We start from the raw sequence: 27,960 nt of genomic DNA on the forward strand, positions 1-27,960 counted from the left end.
ATGTATTTTATCTGGGAGATATCCTTGGCAGTGATTTGTTTTGGACATAACTCTTCTAGAAGGGTTAGGAGATGTAGCTTACATTTGGTTTGAGTGAGTATACCGGCAGGTTTGGATAGTTGGACAATATTATTTCATGTTGAAGAAGAACTGACTTCCATTTTTTGTGGTTTACATCATTTATTGGTGCCATTTTCTGTTTTTCACAAGAAAGTAAATTTAGATACTTGTGGTTTTGGCATAACATGCTTTGCAGAAACAACAGAGGTGGCACTAAGGGGAATTTTCTCTATTTGGTCTCTTGTTATAGGTTTATATTTTGTGTCAGATTCTTGGCCATCGAGTCCCAGAAAGGCCTTATTTCCTTGTTGTTAAGTTTTTTCTTAGCTGGTGTTTCATTTTTTTTTTTTTTTTGGTGGATTTGGGTTTAAGCATTTTTCAATTTTGAAAATCTTTCTAGGATTTCCCACTATTTTACTAGTAAGGTTTTTCTGTTTAAATCTCTTCTTTTGGTTACTTTCTGCATTTTGTGTGGGAGGTGTTAACTGCAATGTATTCCCTTTATCACACTCCAGATTAGTTTCCTATCACATCCAGTCAAGCTAGACATCATATATTGCCGCTCACTTGTTGCTATCCCAGCAATAAAAATGGCTGCCCTCTCCTGAGATTCCTGATATGAAAAAGGGCACACAAATACTACTATTGTTGTAGTGCCTTCATTTTATTTCCAACCTATGGCAATCCTAAGGGAAACTTATCACTGAGTTTTCTTGACAAGTTTTTCTTGGCAAGGGTTTTTGTTTTCTTTGCCTTTGCCTTCCTCTGAGGTTGAGAGTGCTGGCTTGCCCAATGCCCCCAATGGGTTTCCATGGCTGGGTGGAGATTCAAATCCTGGTCTTCTGAGTCGTAGTCCAGTGCTTAAACCACTACATCATGCTGGAGCTTCCTACCATCACCAGACCCCTAATTTGAGCTTGTTTCAGATATGGTAATGATATAGAAACATCCCCCATTCCTCTAAATGTAGAAGCTTTTAGGGCCAGTGCCTCGCCTAGTGGTCCAAAGTCCAGAGATAGGGCCCTAAATCCTCATCTAATAAATTGACAATGTTTAGCTTCTCATCTTCTCCTGAAAAGGACCATCCTTGCTTGGGGAAACTGCAAAATACTGAGAACTGAAGGAAGGACCACTCTCATAGCAATAAGAGATAGCAAAATGAAACGGCCCATCACTCATTTCACAACTTCAACATAGAATTCTGTGACCAGTTCAACAAAGCATTTGGAAATGGAAGTGACTGGTCTGGGTGGGATAGGGCAGGCATAAAGAGAGCACATTGTGGAGCCAGCACTGGGAGCCAGGTCAAATGAAAATGTCTCCATACTTATGGTGTCCCTAGGGTGAATCTATCATGGGGTTTTCTGAGACTGAGTGCAGCTGACCTGCCGAAGGTCACCCAATGAATGGCAATTTGAACTCTGCTCTCCAGAGTCATAGCCCAATGCACAAACACGTCACCAACACTGGCTCCTTGATTGGTTGCATTCCTCTGTATTAAAAAGCACCTCCAGAAAAAAAAAACCTTTAAATAAAAGAAAGGAAAAGTAACACAACATGTTCCATAATCTATCAGTAATTTAGCAAGCTCCTGTTGCATCACACCTATCCTTTGTTATTTTAGGATGCATCATTTGCTTTGTCAAATAACGTTTCCTTTTCAAAAGCCACCCTTGCATCTGTTAATTCATCAGGAACTCCAAATACTGTAAAATGAACACACTGCCTCCACAGCAAGAGGGGTAAATTTCTCAACAGCAGAAGTCCAGTCCTTCTGGGAACTGAGAAGAATAAAAGAATACTGGCTTTCTTTCTTTTTGCACCATTTAATTGTTATTTTATTAAATATTTTCAGTTCAAGGTTTCATTATAACAAAGCTATGAAGGTTCTACCAACATTCAGGAAATAAAAGCCTAACTTGATTTCAATTATTTCTCTACCATGCAAAAGTTTTGCATCAAACGTCTTCCATTTCCTGTTTAAAACTTGATATATTATATAGATGCTTACATTAACCCCATAAGAGAACATTAAGAATGCTAAACGTCTATAGCTGTGTTTGATAATGGCCATACCAAGCTAAGGTTCTTATTAAATTAGAACAGGTCTTAAAGACTGTGCAAAAACAAAGACAAAAAAAATTCCAACTCAAACTGTTCCAAAAAAAAAAATATTTTGAAAGATGCAGATACTTAATACAGAGGGTTTATTATTAATAACTTTCAGATAAATAGACAAGGAAAGATCAGACCTAGAAGCATGCAGAATTTTGTCTTTTTTAAAAAAGCTGCATATAACTAATTTCCTGTTCCCCACTTTAACTTTATTGTTAAAAACCTGAATAAAATCATCAAGACTTTTATTTGTTGCCTCTCTCACTAGCTTAGTCTAGGTGTGTTCGGTATTAAAATAGCATCTCTCCTTGTTTCTCACATACAGAACATCCCCCACCCTGACTCTCCTCCATATAACTCTTATAGCGGCTGAAAGAGGAAGGAGCTGGATTTTCCAAACAATCTCTTGCAAAAGGTGAGTGCCCTTTTCCTATACTGGAAATAAGCTGTGATAAATGCTGTGGGGCTGAACTAGTAGTATCTCACTAACAGGAACAGGAACTGGGATGTCTCCTGCAGAACAGAAATTAATATCTCTTGTTTCATGGGATCATGTTAAAATTCCATTAAAAGGTTGCCCTCCCTGCTATTCTGCTCAATCACATTTAGGAAGCAAAGGGGATAACATGGGGAATCCCAGGTTCTCAAATTCTGTGACTGGACATACAACGTTCTCCTCTTCCACAACTGGGGTTTATAGAAAGGATTGGTGTAAACCTCTGCTTCAAAGTCTACTAGGAAGGCTTCTATTCCACTTTTACTACTAAGAAACAGGATAAAGCAATGGCCAAAATATAAAACCCAAATATTTCCCGGGAAGGGAATAAAGAACATCAATTACTCTCCTTCACAGCAAGGGAGAGCAAGGTAGCATATGCAAAATGGCAATCCTCCTATTTAAATGGGGTGTGTAAAGTTTCTACTCTACCAGAGAAAACTGCAACAGAAACTGTAGAACCTTCTTCCTGAAGTAAAAGGAGATTCTAATTTAATGGTTTACTGAACAAATATACCACCATAGTTTGTGACTGGAATTTAAAAAAATTCAGTGGGACAACAGGAAATAAAGCAATGTTAGAGGGACTGGACTAGTGGAAAAAGCACTTGCCTGAAGTTGCTGGCTCCCTTTGCTAGTTTTATCAGAAAACAAATCAAACTGGGAAGCCAGCTAGCCCTATCATTATAGGGGTGCATATATATATATATATATATATATATAGATATATCTTTTTTTAGTAAAAAACACAAACTAAGTTACACACCATACAAGAAGCAAACGCATGTGTGTGCAAATCATCAGGGCAGAATGTAACGCAAAGCTTTTCAACTGTTTCCTAAGGAGCACATATTCCGCAGCACTCTGGATCCCATCTATTCCAAACAGAAAATAAAGTAAAATAAAACAAAACCATTCATGTACTTTCTTTCCCCTAATGTCATTTGCTCTTAAACTTCACCCTTATAAGTTGACTTCACACCTCCAAGGAGTGGCTGTTTGTAAAAATCAGTGCATCTCTGAAAAGCAAGTTCCTATGCTATTTAAAACCAGCTCATACTTGTTCCTTTAAAACATTCTTGTTCATTTTTACACAGTCCGCCAGTGAGAGCCAGTAGCCAAGCAGTTTGCTGACTGCTGCATCTCCACCACTGACACTTGGGCTCAAGTCAGTCTGCTGGATGGCAGAGGGCTGAGAAGTGTCCTCCTTCCATCTTGCCCATCTTTATTCCTTGCTGGCCTCTGAGGGAAGGGTTCCACCAGCCACATCTCATCGGTTAAATTTGCAGCGTAACCTGAACACAAGGTTAGTCGCCACTGTGCCTTCACGGAGCACAGATGTCAGCATTCTGCTGCCTAAGCTGCTCCCTCCCTTCTTTCTTTGCTCCGGTTCTGAAAGATGCTCCACAGCTGCTGCCCCATCATCTGCCCTGGAGAGGAGGCATGGGACACTCCATCATGGATGATCTCTTTTCTATACAAACAATATGGGTTTCTCTCGAGATTTATAAGACACCTTCGTACAGCAGAAACAGACACGATGGATCCATGGAAAAACAACAGAAAGATGGCAGCGCCCGGAGCATCAGATTCATGCAGGGTTTCGTGCATTTGGCTGCTGCCGGTTTGTAATTCATATTTTTTTAAACGTCAAAACGAACATGACCGTTGCTGTAATTCAGGCACTCCAGAGCTGCTTGCTGAGAACATATTGCCCTCCTGCTGAGTATCTCCGAAAGCTGCTGCAATCAGAAAGGAGACAAATGTGAAGTGTGAGAAGAGACAAGAAGGAAATACCAGGTTTTTCACCTGGAAACTTTTAAGCACCCATTAACCATGTAGCTCTAGTTGTGTTCACTCAGCATTTAAGTTAAATGCAGATAATGCTAAAGCAAAACGGCTTCTAAGCAGGATGAAAAGCTAATTAGCAAACTCTGTTTAAGACAAAGGTCTGCCCAGGGTTAACCATGCTTGATAGTGAAACTAACCTTCAACCATAGTTAAAAAGTCAGTGGGGAGAAAAAAGAGAATTAGTGTCTTAAGAGCAAGAATGATATGTGAGTGGTGGAAAACGACTGATCTTGCAACCTGCTCCAAGTAGTTGAAAGTTCCCCCAGAGTTATATTTTTTCCATTCCAAGCATGTAATCTTCCATCCCAGGGGAAAGAAGAGGCACATTCCCTTAAGTTTACTAATGGGGTTGCTCAACCTGAGTAAAATTATTATTCCCCTCCCCCCTTTTTAATGCAGATTTCAAGCATACAGAAATAAATGGAGGCAACAAAAGCTCTTTGCCGCTGCACAACGTATCTTGTGGTAACTATGTGAATGCCAGACAGTATGGGTCTCTTCTCAAGAGAGAAAGGGTTACACACTATGCTGCAATTCTTTTAATATTGCACTGTAAACAACCAGAAGAAGGCTCCTATCCTGAAGTTTAACTCTTGCAAAGCTTAATCATACCCTCATTTCATGACTGAAGCTCTGAGTGATTTCTCTAAAAATTAAATTTCTAGCACCCTTCTTCTGAGAGCTTTCTCTTGGTCCCACCGCCATTACAGGCATGTGATAGACATGAAAAAGAGGTGAGGGTATGGAAGACAGGCTTCTTGGGAAGTCTGGCTGGGTTCTCTCTGTTCTCTTTCTGCTGCAGGCAAAGACTTTTTTTATTTAGGAAGGCTTAGGTTTAAGTTACTATGCCAGAAAGCTCTTTTTAATGGGGTGTGCTGTACTTTTTCCTTTTTGTGTGTGTGATTTATGTGTTTTAAACGTTTTAACCTTACATTTTCAATATAATTTAAAAAAAAAACTTTTGCACTTTTTTTTAAAAAAAGCTGTATTTTAATGTATTGTGATCTGTCTTGACCCTTATGTTGGCAGAAAGACAGGCTAATTTTAATGCATAATGACAATTGTTGCTTGTTTGTTTAGAAATTCTATACTAGATACGAGATACCTGCATTTTAGATATAATTTCCATGTATTTTTATATTGTTATATTGTTGTGCTGTGCAATGACCTTTGGTCAAAAGCAATAAAGTTTTGATTTGACAGGCTAATAAACAAATAAACAAACAAATCTGTCAAAGTAAATTTGTGACAAATTCCATTAGCTCATGGTGTGCTTTGTCCAGAAAGATTTTTTTTAACAAAGCAAATGCTACAAAATTTTTCTCAGGGTAGTTCCCATCTGGTTCCCAAGCAGAATGAAGCAGAGATAGAAGAACTGTTACATAGTGCATTTATAGAAGAGGGCATAGGAAGTCAGTCATACTGACTAAAAATGCCTGGTGATTCTTGCTAAGAGGTCTCTCCTGGCTGGTACAGAGCCTGCTGTCTTGTTCACCCTCTATCTCTGCCTACCCTACTCACCTGGTAAGCCTGACAGTATCTTATTGTTGCACTTGGCTGGAATCAGTGGTGATGGTCACTTTATCTGGCGAAGACTGCTGAAAATCAAACTACTAAGTCTCTTTGGCAAACCCCTAGACACATCTTCTCTCCCCTACAACTTATCTTTGCCCTTATATACACCCTCTCTTTGTACTCGTGGTTGAACATACCCATGTTTCAGCTTCACTGGAGAGGAGCTGCTGGGGCCCCAGAACAGTGGTAGTGGACATTCAGCCACTTGCCATCACGGCGGTGCCAGACACGGGTCTCTTCAGATTGCATGGTGCGAGGCCGGCCTTGGCCATCAATATACTGTGTTAAGCGGATGTAGGCAATGCAGGCTGCATCATCACCAATAACATGAACATGCGGGTTCAGGATGGTGGTATGGATTGGCTTGCTGTTCTTGGACAGTACTGAGGAAATATGAAGAACAGTCAGGCTTGCCCCCCGCACCTCAACAAGACAAACTGTCTCCATCCATTAGTGCTTTGACTTTCTCCCTCACTATAACCACCCCATCTTTCTATCACAGACAGTCAGGTAGTCAGCTTTAATTTCTCTAATTATCACTAAAACTAAAACTAAAAAAATCACTAAAACCCTCCAAGTTTATTTAAACAATTAAACTTAGATGCCTCTGCCACTTCTGCCAACAAACTCAGTAAGAACAGAGTTTCCTGACATACATGCCATTTGGGAACATAGATGGTCATAGGAAAAGCAGAATAGTTTTATTACTGAACGTAGGAGTATGTCTTAAAGCAGTGATGGTGAACCTTTTACAGACCAAGTGCCCAAACAACAACCCAGACCCCACTTATTTATTGCAAAGTGCCACATCCCTTTGGCTTTCTAGTAAGAAACTCTGGCAAACTTTGTGCTAGGGCGACAGCATGTGAGCATGGCTCAGGAAAGAGAGAAACTGCTCTCCCCACCGCATGGGCAGAGAAATCTGAAAGAGCTGCCATTGCATTAGCATATGGACCCATATATATGTTGACCTGGGATTTTGGGGTCAATTTTGGGGCATACATTTTTCAATTTATAGATGAGTATATGTGATATGTTTAGGTTTTTCTTCTGCATATCAACATTTTACTAGCCCCAGGGCTATTTCTAGGGATACTCTCATATAAATGTATGGGGCTATGTCTAGTGATAGAGAGTACAGAAACCTTTACATTATTTTACCATTACCACTACTATTACAGGCCTCCTTCAGTCCCAGGGTTTTAAAAAAGTATCAGGAAGAATACAACTTCCTTTAAAAAGAAAAAGAAAGCTGTATTTATGCTTCCTGGGCCACAATGGTGACTCCTATAAAAATTACTCTCCAGTCTTGTAACAAACTGTATACTCTTGATTTCCCCATTTAAGTTCCCCAACTGCCTTTAAAAATTACTCTGGTGCACATGCCATATTCCTTCAGGGCAATCTCTCAGTTACTTAATCCTGATAATTTTTTAATTGGGACAGATGAGGCTTCCAAGGTAAAGGTTCCTCCTTCCTGCCCCAATACATTAGTTCTGTGTCCAAAAATAAAATAAAATAAAATAAAATAAAAAGACTAGATAATTGATAATTTCACAAATTGGGGAGAAAATCAAATGAGCAAAAATTGGGGAGAAAATACATATGATCAATATATAATATATATTAAAGCTGCAACCAGTTCTCTACTGATACCTACTCTAAAGCTCCAAGAAAAATTACAGTCCTTCTACCTGGCAGACAGGGAAAAAGGGTCATTTTGGTGTGATCAGTTATCTATTACTCACAGTTCTCAAAGTAAAACTTGTGGAAGTCCATCCCTTCTACGAGATTTCCCAGTGCTTCAGGTTCAAATGAGGTGAGCCCAGGATCACAGATCTTCCTAGAACACACAAAGAAACCACTATCATCAGTATCTAATTGTTCAGGTCTTTCAGAGATACTTACCGACTGTGTGATACCAGTTCTTAGCATCATAGAATTTTGATGCAAAGAGTTTCCTAAAGGATCATTGGAAGGGCGGTATACAAATAATTTTTTTATTATTTTATTATTATTATTTATTACAAGAGGGGATAATAGATGGTTCCCTGCCCTCAGGCTTACAATCTAAAAAGACATGACACAAAAGGAGAAGGGAATGGTGGTGGTAGGGGGATAAGGTCCAGCATTCTTCTCTCCCTCTGAGGCCTGGACCAAGGCAGATGGACTGGAGGGAGGGTTCTTCTTCTTAATCGAAGCTGGGCCCAATTAATCAACACCTTTGTAGAGAAAAAACCTTGTCATAGGCCTGAAACAGACAGGCAGCTGGGAGCAGTTTATGGCCACTCCAGGGGTGTGGTGTTTACACAACACAGGCCCTCAGAATGCCTGGAAACTGCAACAGGGCCACTTAAGACAGCCCAAACCCATCCCCAAAGGGAATTTATCTTTTCTGCTCCTATTTGGGGCCACTGAAGAAGGCGCCCTCAGGGCTGCAGTGTGTTTGCCGTGGCCCCTGGGAGATCAGGCTATGACCGGCTTCTGGCAGGTAAAATTTAGACAGCAATGCTGAAACTGCTAAGGAATAAGCATGCTTTATGTATTGGGTTGTGGTTAAATTTGGCTGCATTAGGCCTCTTCTGAGAAATATTTTCAAATGTTCTTCCTCCTCCTCTTCTTCAAGACAAATTATAGGAAAATGAATTAAAACAGGTACTGATCTCTCTCTTCCTCCTCCCAATGCTTCTCTCCCACTAAACAATGTAACAAACAATTGACAAGATCCATCTATTGATTTTCTCTTATTCAAATAACACAGGGTGGCTGTTTTGTCCTGTTCTTTGGCAGTACTTCTAAGTTTACTGAGAGCATACAGTCAACAAAGGTTCACAAGATACTATGCAGAAAAAAGACACACATCTTTTACTCTGAGCCCATAGGTTTGCTTGTGCACATAAGAGTGTGAGTATTAGTATTCAGTTTTCTATGGCTACCATAACCATTTACATCTGTCAATGCTGTAAAATGAAGATTCAGATTCATAAGCAACTATGGCCATGTTCTCTTTCTTATCTGTTTAAGAGATAAATTAACTCTTCATATTAAGATTGTTATCTCAGGTCCATTTAAGACTGTCCATACAGCAGAAACCACATGGACATACTTATCATATATGTGGCAGCTTGTATCCAGATTAACTTCAATCAATCAATTGAATTACAGCAGCAAATAGCTAGCATAACCATGTGCACTTTGTTCACATGTGTAAAAAAATGTGATCAACTTTCATATGATAAAATTATCCAGCAACAGGCAAATGATAAATGAAAATTAGATGAATTCTGAGATGGGCCTACCTCTAATGGGAAAAACAGAACCTCGGAGTAATGACAGGACTCATGGAAAATAAATTCTCTTTGTACAGAAAAGTATGCCATCATATGAGGCCCCCACCTGCACTGTAAGATGGAACCATGCAACAAGGTTTATTTAGCTTGTGTGTAAATGCTTCATGTTAAATTCATATGTATGTCAACAGTGCTATACTTGTTACATCCAGTTTGCATTTGAGCTCCTCTGAAATCATAGCAACAAGCAAGACTTTTTACTGTCTTCCTAGCTTTCTGGGACAAAGTGGGTAAAATTGGAGCACTGGTGGTGCAGTGGTTAAATGCCAATACTGCAATCACAATGTTGTGAGTTCGATCCCAGGGCTCCAAGGCTGACTCAGTCTTTCATTCTCTTTTAGGTCAGTAGAATGAGTACCCAGATTGTTGGGGGCAATTTGCTTACATGCTGTAAACTTCTTAGAGAGTACTGAGTTCATTATTAAGCGATACAGAAATATAAATGCAATTGCTAAAATACAGAATTTGCTTATTAACATTATAGACATTAACACTGGAGATTATCACAAGGGGGATGGGATGTCCTTGTCCTTGTCCATCCGATAAGATTTTCAGACATTTCACTTATCCCATCCTTCTTCCATCCCTGAAGTGGCATGTCCCTGTCACTGTGGATTAATGAAAACTCGCGTTAATACAATGATGGGTGCCACTGATGGGAGAAGGACGGGATAAGCATGGATGCGATAAGGATGGGGCTAAGGACAAGAGCGATCCCTCCTGCCCTGTGTGATAATCTCCATTATATTTGAGCTTTTCCTGGTTTGCATTGAGTTATACTGCTCCATTCTACTTCTGCTACCCAGCCTTCTTTGGCCATGCTTGCCTGATAATCCATGGCCACTGTGAAAGAGTATTAAGTGCCTCTGCATGTCTTTACTTACGTGTAAGCTTCAAAATCTCCATTGTTGATTGCTTCAATCAGCTGCTCTGTTATCTTGATTATCTCTTGCTTACGCACTGAAGACAAGAATAAAGAAGGTGGCTTTACTCTACGTGGAATTATGAAAACAGATGGCAAACAGTGCCTCCTTCAGGGGAATCAACAACGGTACCACTTGATTTTATCCCAGTAGTGGCTGCCTTGTTGCATTCCAGAAGAGCAGTAATGACAGCTATCCATTGGAAGGGATGGAGTCTGGTAGATGGAAGGAAGAAAGGAAGAAAGGAAAGACAATAGTAGAAGTACTGCACAAAAGAAAGCCTACCTGAAGGCTACACCTAGGGCTCAGCTGGTGCAATCTGTATAGGATTTGTGAATTAAAGGCCAAAGCTGCCATTATGGTGCCTCTGTGATGAGAAAGACCAACTCTGTGGTGGGGATGAGAACAGATAGGCCCAGTGTAGACAATATTGAGAGAAAGACTCATGTTTCATCCCCTTCTCTGGAATGTCTTTCTTCTCCCTTTCACTCCCTGTCATTAACCACAACATCATGTTCCATGTCCACTGTAATGCACAATGCTTCATATGAACTATGCTTTCAAAGGAATCTGGTTTGTATTCACCCTTTGCATATATATATAATGCAAAACTGTTGCTAAATTACTGGAGGAATGATAGAATCACTACAGAGAGAGTGTAAGAGGGAAGTTGATGGTGCCTGTAGTCCAGATTTGCATACCAGTCACAAGAAATGGCATTATTTCTGTATTTGTCACACCAATAAGTCCCTCACCTTTTTGCATGGTTCTTTGCAATTATTCAACAAAAGTACAGAATGGTGGATTTGAATTCAGCAAAATTCCTGAATACATATTGGCAGAAACTAGCTACAACAGCAGCTTGACAGGTGAAATAACTACTAAGATAGCATCTTCTGAGTTCATCAAAGATGCAACTTGACTCACTCCAATCTGTAACATGACAATCTAAGCCGTGTATTTACTGACCCGCTGCCGAGTCATTATCATCTGCGTCTATTTCACTGTATTCTTTTATGCTTTCCTCTGCCACCACCAATTACTTTCATATATATTGCATGGGGGAAATACTACACAGAATACTGCTGCTAAAAAAATTCAAACAGGTAGCTTTGTGATGAGCCTATAGATGCAAACATCAGCCATTGCCTATTTTGTTTTCATGAGAATAAGGCTGTACAATATGTGAAGATGAATCAAACAGTGCAGACAAGTCATTTATCATAGCTTGCTAGATGTTAGAAAAGGGTTTTAGGATCCATGCTGTACTTGGTGCCCAATTGGCAGGCATGAAGAACTCCCATCTCTGTCCACACAATTTGTTCTTTAAAGGTAAAAAGAGGATCCCTTATTACTAAGACAGCTACCTCATTACTAAGACAGGCAGAACAGTAAAAGGGACTGACTGCACTTTAGAAATCCCTCTAAGCTTTTTGAAGTCCTAGGCTATCCACCAAACAAAGAGGTTTACTGAACGTCCCATCTAGCTATACATAAATGATGGACTATGTTTGATCTGATAGATCACAAGGCCTTAAAAAGGCCTTGAACCAACTATCTGAACCACTTCTTCCCATGTGGAACTGACTGGATCCCCAATTTCCCAGCTTTAATAATATACGTCCAAGTTAGTTTTTACCCTGGAACAAAACTCTAATCCACCACTCACATATACAATCACAATTTATTTGAGGAAGTTAAAAATATTGGAACTCATAACTATATACAGACATGATGCATGAATGGCAGAAGCATACTGAACTTTTCTTTTATCAGAAAACGTCTTCATAAGTGAAAAACATTCCTATCCCTTGTTTTGGTTGAAAGAGGTCACCCTGATTTAAGTTTTTTGATGTTATATGAGACATACAAGCACCAAGAACAATGCAAAGCCACTATGACAAACTGCACAATCGCCTAACTCATATCTGTAAAGCAGATGTGAGACCTGCTTAATTTCCCACCCCTCATTGTTTTCTTCTGCCAGTGCAGAATGAACAGTTCTGTCACAGACTTCATTATTCAACAACTATTTAGTGCATCTTTTGAACCTTTTGTATGGATGCTACCATTACTCGCCTTAGTGCTTATGATAGGACATACATTTTTTTCACCCACAAGTGAAACACTGTCATTGTAATAACAAGTTGGGTGTTGAATGGGACTATATATTGTATGGGGGAATCATCACCAGCTCCTCATTTAAGGCAGTCAAAGCCAATTGGTGTTGTTATAGCAATTATGGATAGTCAAATCAAAGAGAAAAAAAATGGAGGCAGGCTAGTGGAAGTGGCCCTTTGTTAACTATCATCTGCTCCATATCATATATGCAAGTAACCCAACTACTTCCCTGAACACTTGCCTGGATACAGTTTAAATCAGGACACCTGCATCCAGTCCTCTGCTTTGGTCAGTGTTAAGGAATTGAGGTTACAGAAAATGGGGAGAGGCTACAAACTATTACATATTGACTTGGATCAATTTCCAGCTTCTCCCCTATTGAACTGCAAATGAAAAAGGCTTCAAGAAGAATGTAGACTGAGACCATAGGATCTTCCTTTACTAGTACTAGTTGGATGACTTATGCCTCATGATCAATAATATTGTATTATTATTATTATTATTATTATTATTATTATTATTATTCATTATTATTATTATTACAAAGCCAATAGGGTTATTTATTTTTTAAACTGAGAACAGAGCTCATTAGGGATAAATTCATCATTTTCATCAGCTTCCACAGAACTCCTTGTAATCTTCTATTCAAACATGGATGGGATTGATTCTTGCTTAACATTATCAGAGAAGGAATAGCACCAAATATCTGAACAGTGCAATGATACAGTTGAAATTTTATTTGTAAAAGTGGGCCAAGAGATTCAGAAGCAAGAGAAGCTGCTGTTACCACAGTCAACTTAGACCGCAGACCTTAAATGAGAAACAAGATTCTGGAGAGAAAAGTCATTTTCTTTATTTCCTTTAATTCCAATGACAACACTAATGCAAGGGAGGGAATATTTTATATACAGTAGGAAAATATGCAAATAGTGTTTGATTTGAAAAGAAAAAGGTGGGTGATTAATATGTCCCATCTATCAATTTATTGAGTTTCGCAGTGGCTGTGAATGGAACGATAAGCCAGGATTCATTGGAATCCTGATACTATCATGGAAGAGGTCGGCTCAGGTGCACACAGGTGATTTGCACTAAGCTGCGGATCCCAGTTTGTTGCTCTTAAACAATCTTGTAAATGAAGAAGGGATCCTGTATGCAATGCTAGCTTGTAAAGGGAAGATCATGCCAGCAATGAGGTTCAGATGATGTATTAAACAAACCACTCCTTGTTTATAGCTCATTCACAGTTAAGCAAACATGGGAATGAAGATTGGAAACAAACCAAGTACTTTCCCCTCACTCACTTGTGCAGATGGGTGGGAGGAAAGGAGGCTGGACAAGTATCTCCTTTCTGCTTCCTTCTGACCCATCCCCTTTCCACTTCCACCTGAGTAAATGAGTGAGCAAACAAGCAAGGCAATGCATATGCATATGCAGCCAGGCCCAGGGGTCTAGAAGTATTTGCCCTTTTTCCATTTTTGTGGGAATCCTGCACCCCAATCCCCGTGAACGTTGACAGCCAACTGTATTTTAAAAAAATATTACCAGTTCCTGACAACCAAAGGAAGCATATGGAAATCAAAATAATTATTTTATAGTACCCTGCTGATTTATTGAAATATATTTATCAATATTCCTGCAGTAACTCAGATAAACAATAATAGTGCTTTCCCCCACCCTCTACCCCAAATTCTGGACATTTGCTCACATGTCCTGGAAGTCTGCTGCCCATCCTCAAGGGTTTGGGAGAAACCATGGGAGCTCAAGCCCATATTAGTCAACAAGCAGCAATTTGTGGGCATGAGACAAAATTGATTAATACAGGATGGAGTAATCCATGGGAGCTCGAGTCTGAGGATTACAAGCCTGCCAATATGGCGGGCGCACTGTAGTGACAAATGTGAAGGCCATATACTAGAGAAAGGGTGGGGAAATTGTATCTCATGGGCTCTATGAGTGCCCCAGCATATTTGAGGCCTCTAGCACCCCCTGATACCCTCATGCCTCTTAGGACTTTAAAAATGTAGGAATGAGGTGCATCAGATATGGGAAGTGTTTTGGGTACAGCCTTCTAAGGTCATTTACATTGGCCACCTGGCCTTCTGGCAGTTGCCCACTTTTTTTAAAAAAGAGAAACATGATAGTTCCTAAGCAATAGTATATTTCAGAAACAACTGTGCTGCAGTGCTTGCTCTGGACGTTTACCAACAACTACAGCATCGAGGATGAATTCTATTTACTGATAAAGAGTTAAATTTCACAATTAGCCACTTTTTAAAATTGAATTTTGATAGTTGTCAATATTTATGTGACATTTAGTACTAGCCTCCTAAAAATGTTAAAGCCAGAATCCTACTGATAGTTCCAACCAGAATATATATACAGTGCGCCCTTCTCTAACGCGGGGGACCCGTTCTGGACCCCCTGCGTAAGAGAAAAAGCGAGTAAGCTCAAGCCTCACAAGAAGCAATGTGGTTTGTGCCCCATTACTCCTTCCACGGCTCGGGAGGATTTTTTCCGGTGCGGCGTCCAGCATATGCTGGAAGCCATGTATGACGCAGGCACACTGTGTGTGTGTGTGTGTGTGTATTCAATTGTTGAATGATAGTTAACATTAATGTAAATCAGTTTGACCCTACAATTCAGACCTAGTGTTATCAGAAAATGTCATCACAGGACCTAATGACTTCACCCACAATATTAGAGGGACTTTCACTTGCTCATCCTACAATGTGATTTATGCCATACTATGCCAGCAATGCCCTTCAGCACTCTACATTGAACAAACAGGACAGTCCCTGCACCAGAGGATAAATGAACATAAATCAGACATTAAGAATGGAAACATACAAACGTGGGTTGCAGAACACTTCAATCTGACTACAAAGGAAGACTGAAAAAGAAGCAGCAGAAATTGAATATATCAACAAATTCCACTCCAACAGCAGTGTGTTGAACAGAGACAACAGTTTTTTGGTGCGCTACACACATTGTAACACTGGCTAACCTCCCAGTCTTATGGAGTGCCTTTTGGCTAGTTCACCAAATCTTCTTTTTGGCTCTCACACTATATCCCAATACTCTTTGATATGCTTATTTAGGTAACATCCTTGCCTTTTCCTACAATGACCATCCATCATTGAAATTGAACTTGTCACCTCATCTCCATGCCCACAAAGTTTGCATTCCTATGGCTATTCGCACACACAAACTGCTATATATGTCTGTCTCTGGGCTTTCCACTGCACCACATGCATCTGAAGAAGTAGGTTGAAGTCTATGAAAGCTTGTGCTACCAAAGTCTATCTTTCAGTTAGTCTCAAAAGGGACTACTGATATCCCAGACTAATGTGGCTATGTCTTTGAATTCAGGCCTAAGAATTACTAAATCATTCTCACTGCTAGCTTTTTGACATTTGCTAGCTTACATGAAAGAAGAACATTATAATTTCAGCCTGTACACTGCTGTGCCTACAAGCAAAGGGGAAACATAGTACTTTAAAAAAATAAAGCTCCTAGGTTTTAGATGCATCCCATGGTTTTATTTTTTAAAAAAATCAGTTGGCCACCTAATTGTGCAGAAGCTTAAAACATTTCAGTAAACAAGGTAAAAGAAACAAAAGACAAGAAAAAACTCAGATTCACAATGCTTCTCTGCTATCAGATTCTCACCCTAACTTAATGAGACAAAGCCAATGTTTTTCTAGATTCTTTTGGTGGAATATACCTTTCCCACCCCATTCTAGAACAGTCACAACACAGTAAATGCAATTTATCTACCAGCCTAAGAAACTATCAATTAACCAACTATAAATTTAACCACAATATAGTCTACCAAAAGATTCCGCAGTGTCAGCTACATTAAAGTGAAAAGAAGTAGCAGGAGACCAAGGCACATGAGAACCTCCTAGTGAACTGAGTACTAATGAATGAATGGGTTAATTTTATATATTTATTTATTTATTTTACTGGACAATCACACAGGAAGAATAACTTCATGGGAAGGATAGAGAAGAAACACACCCTTTGGGGGAAAAATCTGGGAAGGGAAAACAAAGGTTAAGGAAAGGTAAAGTGAGTGAAGAAATCACTACTGATTGTACTACTCCTGCTAAGTAACAGCTAACTTACATGGCGGACTGTTAAGTGCAAATGGAACTACTGGAGTTAGGACAGGCTCCGACTGAGCACGATCCAACTCCACTGTTTGCCCTGGGCTGTCCCAGGCAAGAAGTTTCTCTTCACAAGATTGTGTAGTAGTAGCTGCAAAACAAATGCAAGCATTAAAATAAAAATTAAATCAGAAAGCAAAACAAGGACTGCACTGAACACACACAAATCCCAGAGCACACAACAATTCCAGACATAGCAGGTTTCTTGGGGGGAGGGGGTGTTGTATGCACTTCTGCAGGGCACACCAAATGGGGCCATCAGAAAAATGGTCTCTGAAGCCAAACATCCAAACAAACAGACCTCCGCCCCTCCTTTTCAAAATAATGACCAAGAAACATAGTGAATTTGGAAGAAAGAGAAAATGAAGTAGCCAACAATCACAATCAAAGTCACACTAGAAAAAGCAGGAGATACACAGCACCCCTGACTCCATATGTGCAGAGTTTCTACACTAGTTAATACACCTAAAAGGTGGCTCTTTCATTTTACACATTTTGTAATGGTTTGGGATTGAGATGATGTCTCATTTCAATAACTCAGGGGCTGAACAGGCAGGCCAAAATAAAGCTGCTTCGGGTCACTTTGGAGGTATGCTGTTTAAATGCTGCATGTGCTCTAAGAGGCCAGAAGCTGCGCCCAAGCCACGTTCCAGTCCTAAGGACTAGAGTGCAGCTTTCGCACAGCTTCTGGCCTCTTAAGATGTGTGCGTCGTTTAAACAGCATACCTCCAAAGTGACCCGAAGCAGCTTTATTTTGGCCTGTCTGTTCGGGCCCCAGGTTAGGGCAATATTAGATCTTGCCTGACCCATTTGCTCACCAAACCAGTATGTTCTGTAAAGCAGGAGGGATCAGGAAAGAACAGAAATATTGATCTCCTCAAGAAGAGTTCAACTTCAACTGGTCTTCTCAATACTGGGATAGGGAACCCTCAGTAACCTTGTATAACAGGGACAGGAAAATGGATTGACTTGCAGGGGATGGACTGCCTACGCTCCTGAAACCAAGCTAGCAGGCCCTCACACAAAAGCCCAGACCTTGCAATTTAACTGCACCTCCTCTCATATATCGATCTTTCATTCCCCATGCAGAAAGAGGCAAAGAGTCCTAAACATCTTTCTTCCTGGACAATGCCACTGCTATTGACAGTCTCAAATTGTCCCCAGCCTTATTCACATGTGGAAACATGAATGTGAATATCTGTGAACAATCTGCTATTTCAAACTAGAGACCGAAGAAGGATTTCTGCTTCCCAGTGGGGAACACAAGTGGGCTGGGGTGGAAAAGTGGGGAACTGGGCTGATTTTCACCTCTAGGGCAGCACTCCATTTCTTGAGTCTGGTCCACAAACTGGCAGAAAATCAGCCTAAGAAATAATTAGAAACCTACTTCCATTTTTCAGTTCAGTGTGTTTCATCTGATTTCCAGCGTTTTGATGGGGCTTTTGGGGTGGGAGTGGGTGGGGTTGTTTTGAGTGGTATTGCTATACCAGACAGTGTTTGGGGACACTGGAGGTGATTTATCACCTGAAAAAGAAAGTTTCAGCCAGGAGCAACAAAAGGCTTTGGGAATCACAAAAAGGTCTTGGGGCTGCATGTGGTCCACAGGCCACACTCTCCTCACTCCTGCCTTATCGGCAGTTTACCTTCCAAACTGGAAGACCAGATGTACAAAGGTGGAGCTGGAGGAGGGTGGGCTGAATTGGATGAGTGTAGTGGATCAGAATCCATCATGGGCTGGATTAAGGGCACACACGGCAAAGGTATTTTTCTCCTCTGCTATATTTATCAATTTATAGCTTTCTACCTATGAATAGAAGTGCATGCAAATGTTATAATAGCAGTGAGTGTACACATTATACGACACATCTCTTACAGCTGCACAAATGCCCTCCAAATTCTTTGCAGGTTCCATCACATGCTTTCCCTTGAGATTCCAATGAGAAAGATGAAAGAGAGGCAGAAGATGGGAGCCCTAAGTGAACGTTCCTGGATGTGTCTCACCCACTAGCAGGTCCTTGCATAACCCACATATTCACTGGCTGATTCATGTAAGCCCAGGTGCTTTTAGCCTTTACAAATCCAAACCAATTTTAGGAATATGTGGGAAACTATTAAATTAGAAACTAGACTAGCCAGTGATATTATGTCCTCTAGCACCCTGTGTTTTTCCGTCTACCTACCATCTTAAAGCCCTGCTTCACCCAATCTATGCTCATGACTCTGAGAAAGGAGGAAAAAAAACACATATCCAAAAATGTGCAGTTTTTCTCATTAAATGGTTGGCTGTCTGGGATACAGAATATAGCCGGTCCTGTTTCTAAAAGGAATGATAAGTTTACATTTAAATCAAGGTAGAAACCAAGGGACATTACAGTAGAAATTTTTGCAGGTTTACTGACAAACAATTTAAGGAGTAAGGACGAATGGCCAGCTAGTGAATTGTTTTTAGTAAGACTGAGCCAATGAGTTTGCATTTAGTTGTCATTTTAATATGCAGAGTGGAGGGTTGTTGTTTTTTTTGTCACACCATGCAAATTATGTTTCTCTGCTCTTGGCCCAAATGATACAGCTCTGTGAAGTTTTTCTGACCTCAGGTTAAGGGAGCTTCTCTGATTAAGTTTAAGAAAACTCCCTAACCTGATCTGAAACCTAGACAGAACCTTTTTGTGCACCTTTCCTCCAGCCAATGTAACTGTACATAGGGCAAAGACTGGAGATGACAGTCATATGAGCTGGTGGACAGCAACGAGCTTACAGACAGTATGTAAAAAGAACTTTGCCTGAACCTTTGCTCAGTTAGACAAACTTGAGGATTAAACAATTCCTTTATTTCTAGGGACTGGGACCTTCCAAGCTAATTTAGCAGTTCTACAAGGAACTGAAGAAAATACATACAGAGCATCCAGGACTTGGGCAAACAACAGTCAAGATTCTGAAGGATCTGTTTAAAGCGTAAAGGAAAACAGTGGTGCTTTATCCATACTAAGGGGAAATAATATTAAGAACCTATTTCATCTGAGATCTAGTATTTAATAAGCCCATACAGAGGTAATTTAATATGTTATACTTTGCCTGCATGGAGCATATATGCTGGAAAAAACATCTGAATTCCATATATGAAAAATACGTTGTAAAAATGACACACTGTATTCTGTTCCATGTACAACAGCTAAGAAAGTTCTCAACTTGAAGGAGGCAATTTGGCATTTTTTCAATAAACTAAGAATATAAATCCCATAATCTACAGGCCCTGGTCATGCTGGCTGAGATTAATGAGAGTTCACATACCAAAATATCTGAAGGGCCTATAGCTCTGCTCTAGACAATCAATGCTTCATCTGTGTGGAATAAAAAAACACACCTATCACCACTAATAACATTCTACACTTTGTTTCATGTCTGTCCCTGCCCAAATTCTTTCTTCGTATAAAAAATGTGCAGCAAGACCCAGGAGCCACAATCTGACAAACATTTCCAGCAGAGGTTCTACGTGATGTTCATGGCTATTGTACACTTCAATTCATTATTAAATATTCCTGAACAGGTGCAGAATCATGTCTTTTGTCTTATAAGGACCATACATTTCCCCCCAGAAACAACATGGGTTGTCTGAGTATACACATCAATAGTCGGGTGTGAAAGCTTTTAAACAATCACAAAGGAAGAAGTGATAACTAGGAAAGGAAAACAAGGAATGAAAATCAGCCAAATCATGGTTTCATTTTCTTTGTGGGGTGGGGAGGTGTGAAAAGGAATAGGAATCTCTTTTGGAAAATGTTACATGGGCAGGGATGGTTTTGGGAAATAAGATGAATAAAATACTGAAGTTTTAGAATGACAATCAATATTCTGGTAGAATATTGTAGGAGTAGAGGGAGACAGAGAAATGATAAGTGAGGGGAAGGGGGAAGAGTGAGAGTGAGTCAAGGCAGGGAAAGGATGCTGTAACCCCTGGACTTACTGGCTGAATAACAGAGAGAAAGCTGGGACTGCATGGACTCAGTCTGGGTTTTGCTCTCACAGTGACTCCGTCCTTCGAGCACTGAACTGCCATCCCCGATGGAGAGAGGGGGCGCTTGCATAGCAAAGAATTAAAATAATATACACAAAACACACATACACACAAAAACAAAAGCAAAAACAATGTACATTCAGTAAAAAAAGAGAATGGAACAGGACATCAAAGCAACTGTAAGGTTCTGTACAAATGTTTTATGGTGGACGCTGTGTACAGTTAAGGCTGGAGATGGCTGCTTTCCCCAGCACCTGCTCTTGTAGCTGACATCAAAGCTACCAACTATGAGGGCCTAGAATGATTTCCCCATTTGCCTACATCTAATCAATGGTGAAGTAGTCCTGAGTGTGAAGGTCTCCAGCCCCTCATCTATAAACCACGCTCACACAACAATGCTGAATGCAAGGCTCAGCTCCAGTAGATAACTGGATGGCCAAAGTGTCTTCTAGCAAAGGGTACCTTCACACATGCGTAAGCAGATTTGAGAGGGAAATCATTCCCTCAGTAGCTAGTGTAGCAACATCAGCATTAAACAACCACTGTTTTCTCATATAAAGCTAATGGAGCTGGCTCCTAGAAAAATGTTTTTCTACAATGCATACCTTTGTTTGAGCTCTGCATAGATAGCAAAAAATTACAACTTTTTATTAGCTGCCATGATGTTTTGCAGCATTTCTTTTGTATGCCTACACTGACATATGTAGGACACAAACATTGACAGTTCCCTTGTACTGGGTCAGACCACCAGTTCAGATTGGTCAGAACTGTCCATTACTTTGACTGGCAGTAACTCTGTCGGCAGGCCATGCTTGTTCCATGCCCTGTTACCAGCTTTTTTTTAACTGGACATGCAAAGGACTTTCTGCATGCACTCTTCCTGTGAACAATGGGCACTCACCTCACAGCACCTTTCCTTCCACCACTTCTCACTAAACATATTCCTTTTTGCAAAAGCTCAAATAACCATTCAAAAATAAAACAAGCATAGTGAGAAAGTCTTTGCAAACAGGCAAAAGTACTTAATGTTTAGTTGTTCTGTTATCACATCCATGACCAAACCTACCATTAGACAGAAGGAAACAACTGCCTGAGCTAGCAGGTGCTAAGCAAGGTGGAGGGATCAGCAGCAGTAAATGAAACACCTTGGTTAGTCTCCTGTGTTGGAAGACAAAGTGTAGTGTTCTGTACCCTCTCTCCTGCAGGCTCTCCTGCAGGCTTTATGATAGCCTGCTGCCTTCAAGTGATGTGAAAGATGGTGATGTTCCACTGCCAGTCTAATTAGCTCCTGTACAGAGCTTGGAACGCTGTCTGCTGTATGTCACTTTAAGGGTAATATAGTACTACGGTTTTAATTTAAATGATTTTTTTAAAAAGACACCTTAAAAAGTAGGAAAGGGGTCCCAAATCCAATATTTGGGAAATATCAAGCAAGCACTACCTATTTTTTAAAAAAAATTTAAGGAGGATACCAGTTGTCAAATTATTTTTTAAATAATTAACCCCCTCCCCCCAATAAAGTATTACAGATAATAATCATTCCTAGTAATATGCTACATCTATGTTCTGCTTCTGCAGGAGGAACAAGAGATGCCCTCTCTTCCATCTCATTAGACAGAAAAAAAATCTTGGGTCGACCTTCCTTATAGTTTCCAGTTTCCTTAAGCAAAGGAGCAAAGCAACTGGCTCAAGGTGTGGGCTTGTAACAGCAACATCTGTGATGAGGAGTAGGAACTAGTTTTGCTGGAGAGTCTTTCCACCAAAGCAGTGGTAAGTAGCAGATCTGTGTCCCTTCCCACAAAAGGAGACTACTGCTAATAGGATTACAAATAGGGATGAGGAAGTGGCACCTTTCAGGAGGCTGGATGTAGTAGCCTGGGAAGGCCCACGTCTTTACCACTACATTTCTGTGATTCCTGTCAGAGAAGCCTCTTCAAATGACTGTGCTGAAATTAGCTTAGACAAAGGGACATTTCACAATGAGCACCATTTTTAGAACATTGTCACAATGGCATGGCTGTCTGATGGGACAGATACTCTTTTTTGGCCAAGTATTTAAAATATGCTGAGAATGTTTGGAAGAATTTATGCAACCCAACCCAGAGGACTAGGACTTTGCTGCCAGCATTACATGTATGATACCCTTATATGCAACCATGTGGAGCAACTGCCAAAAGGTTATCATGGGATCACCTAACCTACAGAAGACCTGGATGTGTTTGTGAAAGTATGGTTAGATACGAGATATGAACAGGAGCAATTTTTTGTCTAATGGATATGTCCCACAGCTGGCTGCCAAGATTAAGACTTCTGTAAGGTTGAATGGTGGAGATCTCTGTGGCACAATCCCTTCTTCTGAAACCTACCTCTGCAAACCAGCATGGTAAGGAGGTAAGGCTTCAAAACAAAAAGTTCTCTCAGGCAAATATTATACCCCTATGGACAGAACACTCTCCTCCTAAAGGGGAATAGCCTGCTTCCTTCACACAATTGAACCATTTACATTTGGGTGTAGTTGACACAATTGTTGTTGGTATGTTGAAAGCAATGTAAGCTGATTTTTTTCCTCCATGTTTTTGCAGGTTGAGCCATCATATGAAGTAGTTCAAGGATAAACTGTATTTTTCTGTTTCTGTAAGTAGCACAAATACAGCAGTTTTGTTCTCTCCAAAACTACTGAGATTAAATGAATTCCAAAATGGGAAATTCCTGTCCTAAAGTAAATCTCAAAAATTTGTGACAGGTAAAACAAGGCAGAGCTAGACTGAGATACCTGAAAATCCAGAAGTGAACCCCTTCTTTACGTTACTAGCAGCCCAACACCACACTTATTACAGCAACTGGGGAAATAGTACAAGCCAGTCCAAATCAACAGATAAGGAACTTGGCTTCGAAAACTGCTCTCTTTGTCCCAACAGTTCTAAAATTCCTTGCTGCTTGCTACTAAGGCACTTACCCTTCAGGTCCTCATCTTCAGTGGTGGTATTACAGCTTTCAGTGGAACCCTGCAAGGAAGAACATTGGTAGATGGAAACATCACAAACAAATTAAACAAATAGTAGTGGTGAAATGGATAAAAACAGGTGAAACAAGAGACCAAAATAACAGACTATAATCATTCACATTTGAGTAAATTTTCAGATCACTACATCATCTTCTACTTGGGATTATCCCTTGCCACTGCCACTAGACTAAACTCTGCTACCTGCCTCCTCCTCCTCCTAGGGAGAACTGTAAGGAGCATCTTCAACATATATTTGCTAAGCTACAACGGCACACAGTATGTTTCCATTACTGCTAGAAACAGATACCCAAGGGTATCTGTAATAACGTCTCCTTCTCTATGAATGTTTCTGAGCTTTGATATTTGCTAGGAAAACCTTTGAGAAGTAGTTTTAAAAATGAGAGAAGTAAAATCAGCCTCTGCCTGGGGCAGTTTTTTTGTTTTTGTTTTTTTGCAGTGCAACGTAACTATGGAAGAGTTCACATTCTGGTCATCTAACTCTTTACAGTCTTTCTGGGTTATTATCCTCTCATCAGCTGTCATGTTCTGTCATCCATAAGAAACAGGTCGTGCAAGACCAGTTACTCAAACTCAGCAGTGTTAAACCTGTGACCAGATAACTCTTTATATTTAATATAATTTCATGACATTTTTCTCTTCCATGCCCATGCACACATCTTCCTGGATTTTTTGCTTCCTGCTCCTGAAACTAACAATTAAAAAAAATCTGTATAAATGTTGCACTTTGCACATCCATACACTGTGATACATCTGAGGAAATGTGGCAGAAAATGCTGGATGGGGCAGCCAGAGAAAGCATTGTGAAGTGGTTTAATCCTAGCATCAAGTTCTAGATGGTTTGTTTTTCTTTTTAAAAGACATTTTTGTAAGATATTTTACATGCGAGAGGTTGCAAAGTGCAATGGTACAACATCTCCAAATAAATAAACAGGTTATAATGGAGAGGAACAAGAAAAATTGAGTGATTACACATTGTGAGAAACAGGGCTGTTTATAAGCCACCTACAGTAACTCCACCTTCAGGTCTTCCCAGTCCCCTCTATATTTGTAGGAAGACAATCTGTTGTACAGTGGACCCTTGTTATACGCTGGGGTATGGTTCCAAGATCCCTCGTGTATAACAAAATCCGTGTATGCTCAAGTCCCATTAAATATAATGGCATAGCAAAAATAAAAAATGGAAAATCAAGGTTTGATATTTGAAATTTATACCTTTTTTGAACATTTTCAAACCGTGTATGCTTGAATCCGTGTATAAAAAATCCGTGTATAAGAAGGGCCGACTGTATTTCCTTCCCCTCTCCCTACACCCATCTCTCCTGGCTGTTGGTTGCAAGGGGGGGGGGATGCAGAACGCGAACAAGTTATGATAAGGAGCACCTTTTGTTGTACACAACAAAATATTATAGGAGAACAGGACAAAAGGTCAAAATGTGGTTGTCCTTGGAAGCAACAAACCCTTTTTTCTCATAATGAGTAGTCCTTCCCTAAGATTTCAACCAGGAGCAATAACAACTGTTATAAATTATATAAACAAATAATAAATGTTATAAAATAAATGAAGTGGAAGCTTTTGTGCCAGAAATGTAGTGAGTGGAATAAAGGCAAGGACAGAACCCTAACTGACACACAGTCTGAATGCACCCTAAGAGCCCCAATTCGGCAGAGAAATAAGGAAAGGTATTTGAAACTATGAAGGCCATTTGTGAGCTTTGACTTACCTTTATGCCATCATTAGCATTGTGGACAACAGTAGTTTGTGGTTCCTAGTTGAAAGAGGACAGAAATAAAGAATCAGATTCCAGGTCTAAAGCTTTTCTCTCTGTGTGCAGTGTCTGTTGGGAGAGCAAAGTGACAAACAAGAACAAAGCACAAAAACCTCTATCCTAGGATGGTGTAAGCACGCACACACCCCTCCCTCGCAGGAGTAAAACCCAATTGTAACAGCTCAAATCACAGGGAGACAAAGCCATAACGCCTTTCTGATATCTCAATTTACCTCGCAAACTCTCCTTGGCACAGGTTTTCAAAAGAACTCAGGAAAAAAGTCTGTGTAAACTCTTACAAGAAATTAAGATAGTGCTTGCTTATGGGGAGGATAATCTGTCCTAGAAAGGAGTTTTTAAATAATCTAAGAAACACATTATTTTTAAAAGCCCATATAAACCTTTTACCCACAGCAAAGAGATTTAAGGTAGGGCTTTGTCTCCATGTCTCCCGGCAGAATTTTTAGGTATTATTTCTCTTTCTAGAGGGACATTCATAATTTCCTCACAGAATTATCAGCCAAAGCACCCCATTTTTTTCCCTAGCAAAGAAACTGCTCAGGCAGGTATTTGCATTGAAAGGAGTTTCAAAATGACATATTTTTATTAAAAAGAGAGGTTGATCAGTTGAGCAGTATTAAGACTTGCAGTTTTAAAAGCCAGTGCACGATTGGGTGCAGTCTTTATGGTAGTGGAGCCAAATTATGAAATATCCCAAAAGGAAAAATTAACAACGCTAAAGCATTACATGAAGTGAAAAGCAACTATCCAGTCTCTAAAAGCCCCTACTAAGCTCTTGCACTCATTCCTGAATGACTATGGAGATGGCCCACTCTTGCCCAGTTTTATCCCCACTTTAGGTCCTGCAGCAGCAGCTGCTGCTGAAGAAAGACGGCAATGCTACAATGCTCAATTTGTCACGCACTAAGATGTTGCCCAGTCTTTAACCAAGGTTATAGAGAGGGCATCTGCACTGAACTGTCAAATAACACAGGAATGTGTGGTCTGCAGCAAGAGTGTTAGTGAGGAACAGTGAAAACCCCCAGAGCAAATCAGAAAAGAGGTTTCCATTCACGTATTCTTTGGAGACTGGATGGCGTTGGCCACTCCATCACATCCTCCTTGAGGTCAAATTTCAAGCACACCCACCATGAGAGCTGTTGGACAAGCTGCGCGCCCCACATTCAGACATCATAGCACTTTGCACCTCCAACTTGCATGGGGGCTGGGACATTCTTGGGAGCAAGGGACGGCAGACAGAACTAAGCAAAAACACAGAGCAGCACAGGCAGCATTCTGGGCAAGGGAGGAACCAAAATTAAAAACCAAACAAGGACAAAGAAATGGCTGGGAAAGATACCATGGACATCTGCACTGGGGGTGTTTCTTTTGCTGGGCTTACTATACTGGCTTTGTTGTTGGTCTGTGGCTAAGATAGAAAAACAGATGGTTTAGTTTCCCCCTGCCCTCCTGTCAACAGTCATAAAAACATTACATTATTATTGCTGCAAATTCACATATCAGCTCAGTTCCTTCCCAAAACCACTGCTGTGAGAGAAGGGAGATGATGGAGGAGGAGGAGGAGGAAGAGGAAAGGTACGGATCGGTTTGCCATCTTCCATGGCAAAGATATAGCAAGATATTCATGGAAGATTAAACAGGATTAGCAAGTGGAAGGAAATGGAAAATCATGGTTAATTTATCTGGCAGGAAATTTAGGGAAAATGAGTAGCCTATCTCAGCCATGGGTGGAGGAGACAAGAGAAGGCTATATATTCAGATGAGGAGCAGTATGTCGGATAGAACAAGCTGGTAGTTGAGCGTATTCAGAGATCTGGAAAGTGGCGCTGAATGAAGACATATGGCTAATGTTTAAGTTAGCTGAACCAACTCATGCATACAATGACCCTTCCATGGTAACATTCACATTTCTGATAGTGGCCATATACCCATGGGTATATTAACCTAATTCAATAAAATATTCTGACTTGAAATTCTTCCATTGAATTTTTTTTTTCAACTTCTGGATCCTAACCTTCTAAATTAACAAGTGTTGGTGGGCAAACTCAGACATCCTAACCAGGATGCTCTCACAGACTCCAAGACTACCAGCCCATGTACTTTTAATGGAAAAACAGCCTTGTTTCAGACATTCTGCTAGAATTCAGATAAGGCAAACATGGGCTGGTTGGGGTCCAGATGTGAATTTTGTCAGAGGCAGTCTTTTGCCTGGATGACAGACTTCCTGAGAACCTAAAGCAAGACACTCGGAGCACTTCAGAAATAGCACAATAAATAAAACAAGACAAGAGTCCCCTCAATAAAATGTGATGACTCCAAAAAAGAAAAGAAAAAAAGTTTGGGAACAGAAATTTTACATGAACAAGTTCCACCAAGCACAGTGGCCACCACAGCATCACGATTACTCCAGAACTTCTTTCCCACTCTTCTCCATTTCAAGTCATACCAAACCCTGCCAACCCACCCCTTGTTCCTA

General features: G+C 40.3%; 1 protein-coding gene across 1 annotated transcript in view; it reads right to left on the reverse strand.

Annotated features, from left to right (window-relative positions):
• Positions 1–1,870: 1,870 nt before the first annotated feature.
• Positions 1,871–27,960, reverse strand: part of CAMK2G (calcium/calmodulin dependent protein kinase II gamma) — a 254,090-nt gene continuing 228,000 nt past the window's right edge. Inside the window, exons 16-24 of the mRNA XM_042458442.1 lie at positions 26,824–26,892; positions 25,419–25,463; positions 23,629–23,677; positions 20,622–20,735; positions 16,620–16,751; positions 10,332–10,407; positions 7,846–7,940; positions 6,235–6,480; positions 1,871–4,413 (exon numbers count right to left, since the gene is read on the reverse strand). Of these exons, the coding sequence (XP_042314376.1) occupies positions 6,248–6,480; positions 7,846–7,940; positions 10,332–10,407; positions 16,620–16,751; positions 20,622–20,735; positions 23,629–23,677; positions 25,419–25,463; positions 26,824–26,892 (813 nt within the window). The 3' untranslated portion in view covers positions 1,871–4,413; positions 6,235–6,247. The remainder of the gene's footprint in view (positions 4,414–6,234; positions 6,481–7,845; positions 7,941–10,331; positions 10,408–16,619; positions 16,752–20,621; positions 20,736–23,628; positions 23,678–25,418; positions 25,464–26,823; positions 26,893–27,960) is intronic.

This window comes from Sceloporus undulatus, chromosome 3 (genome assembly GCF_019175285.1).
Source record: "Sceloporus undulatus isolate JIND9_A2432 ecotype Alabama chromosome 3, SceUnd_v1.1, whole genome shotgun sequence".
Lineage (NCBI taxonomy): Eukaryota > Metazoa > Chordata > Lepidosauria > Squamata > Phrynosomatidae > Sceloporus > Sceloporus undulatus.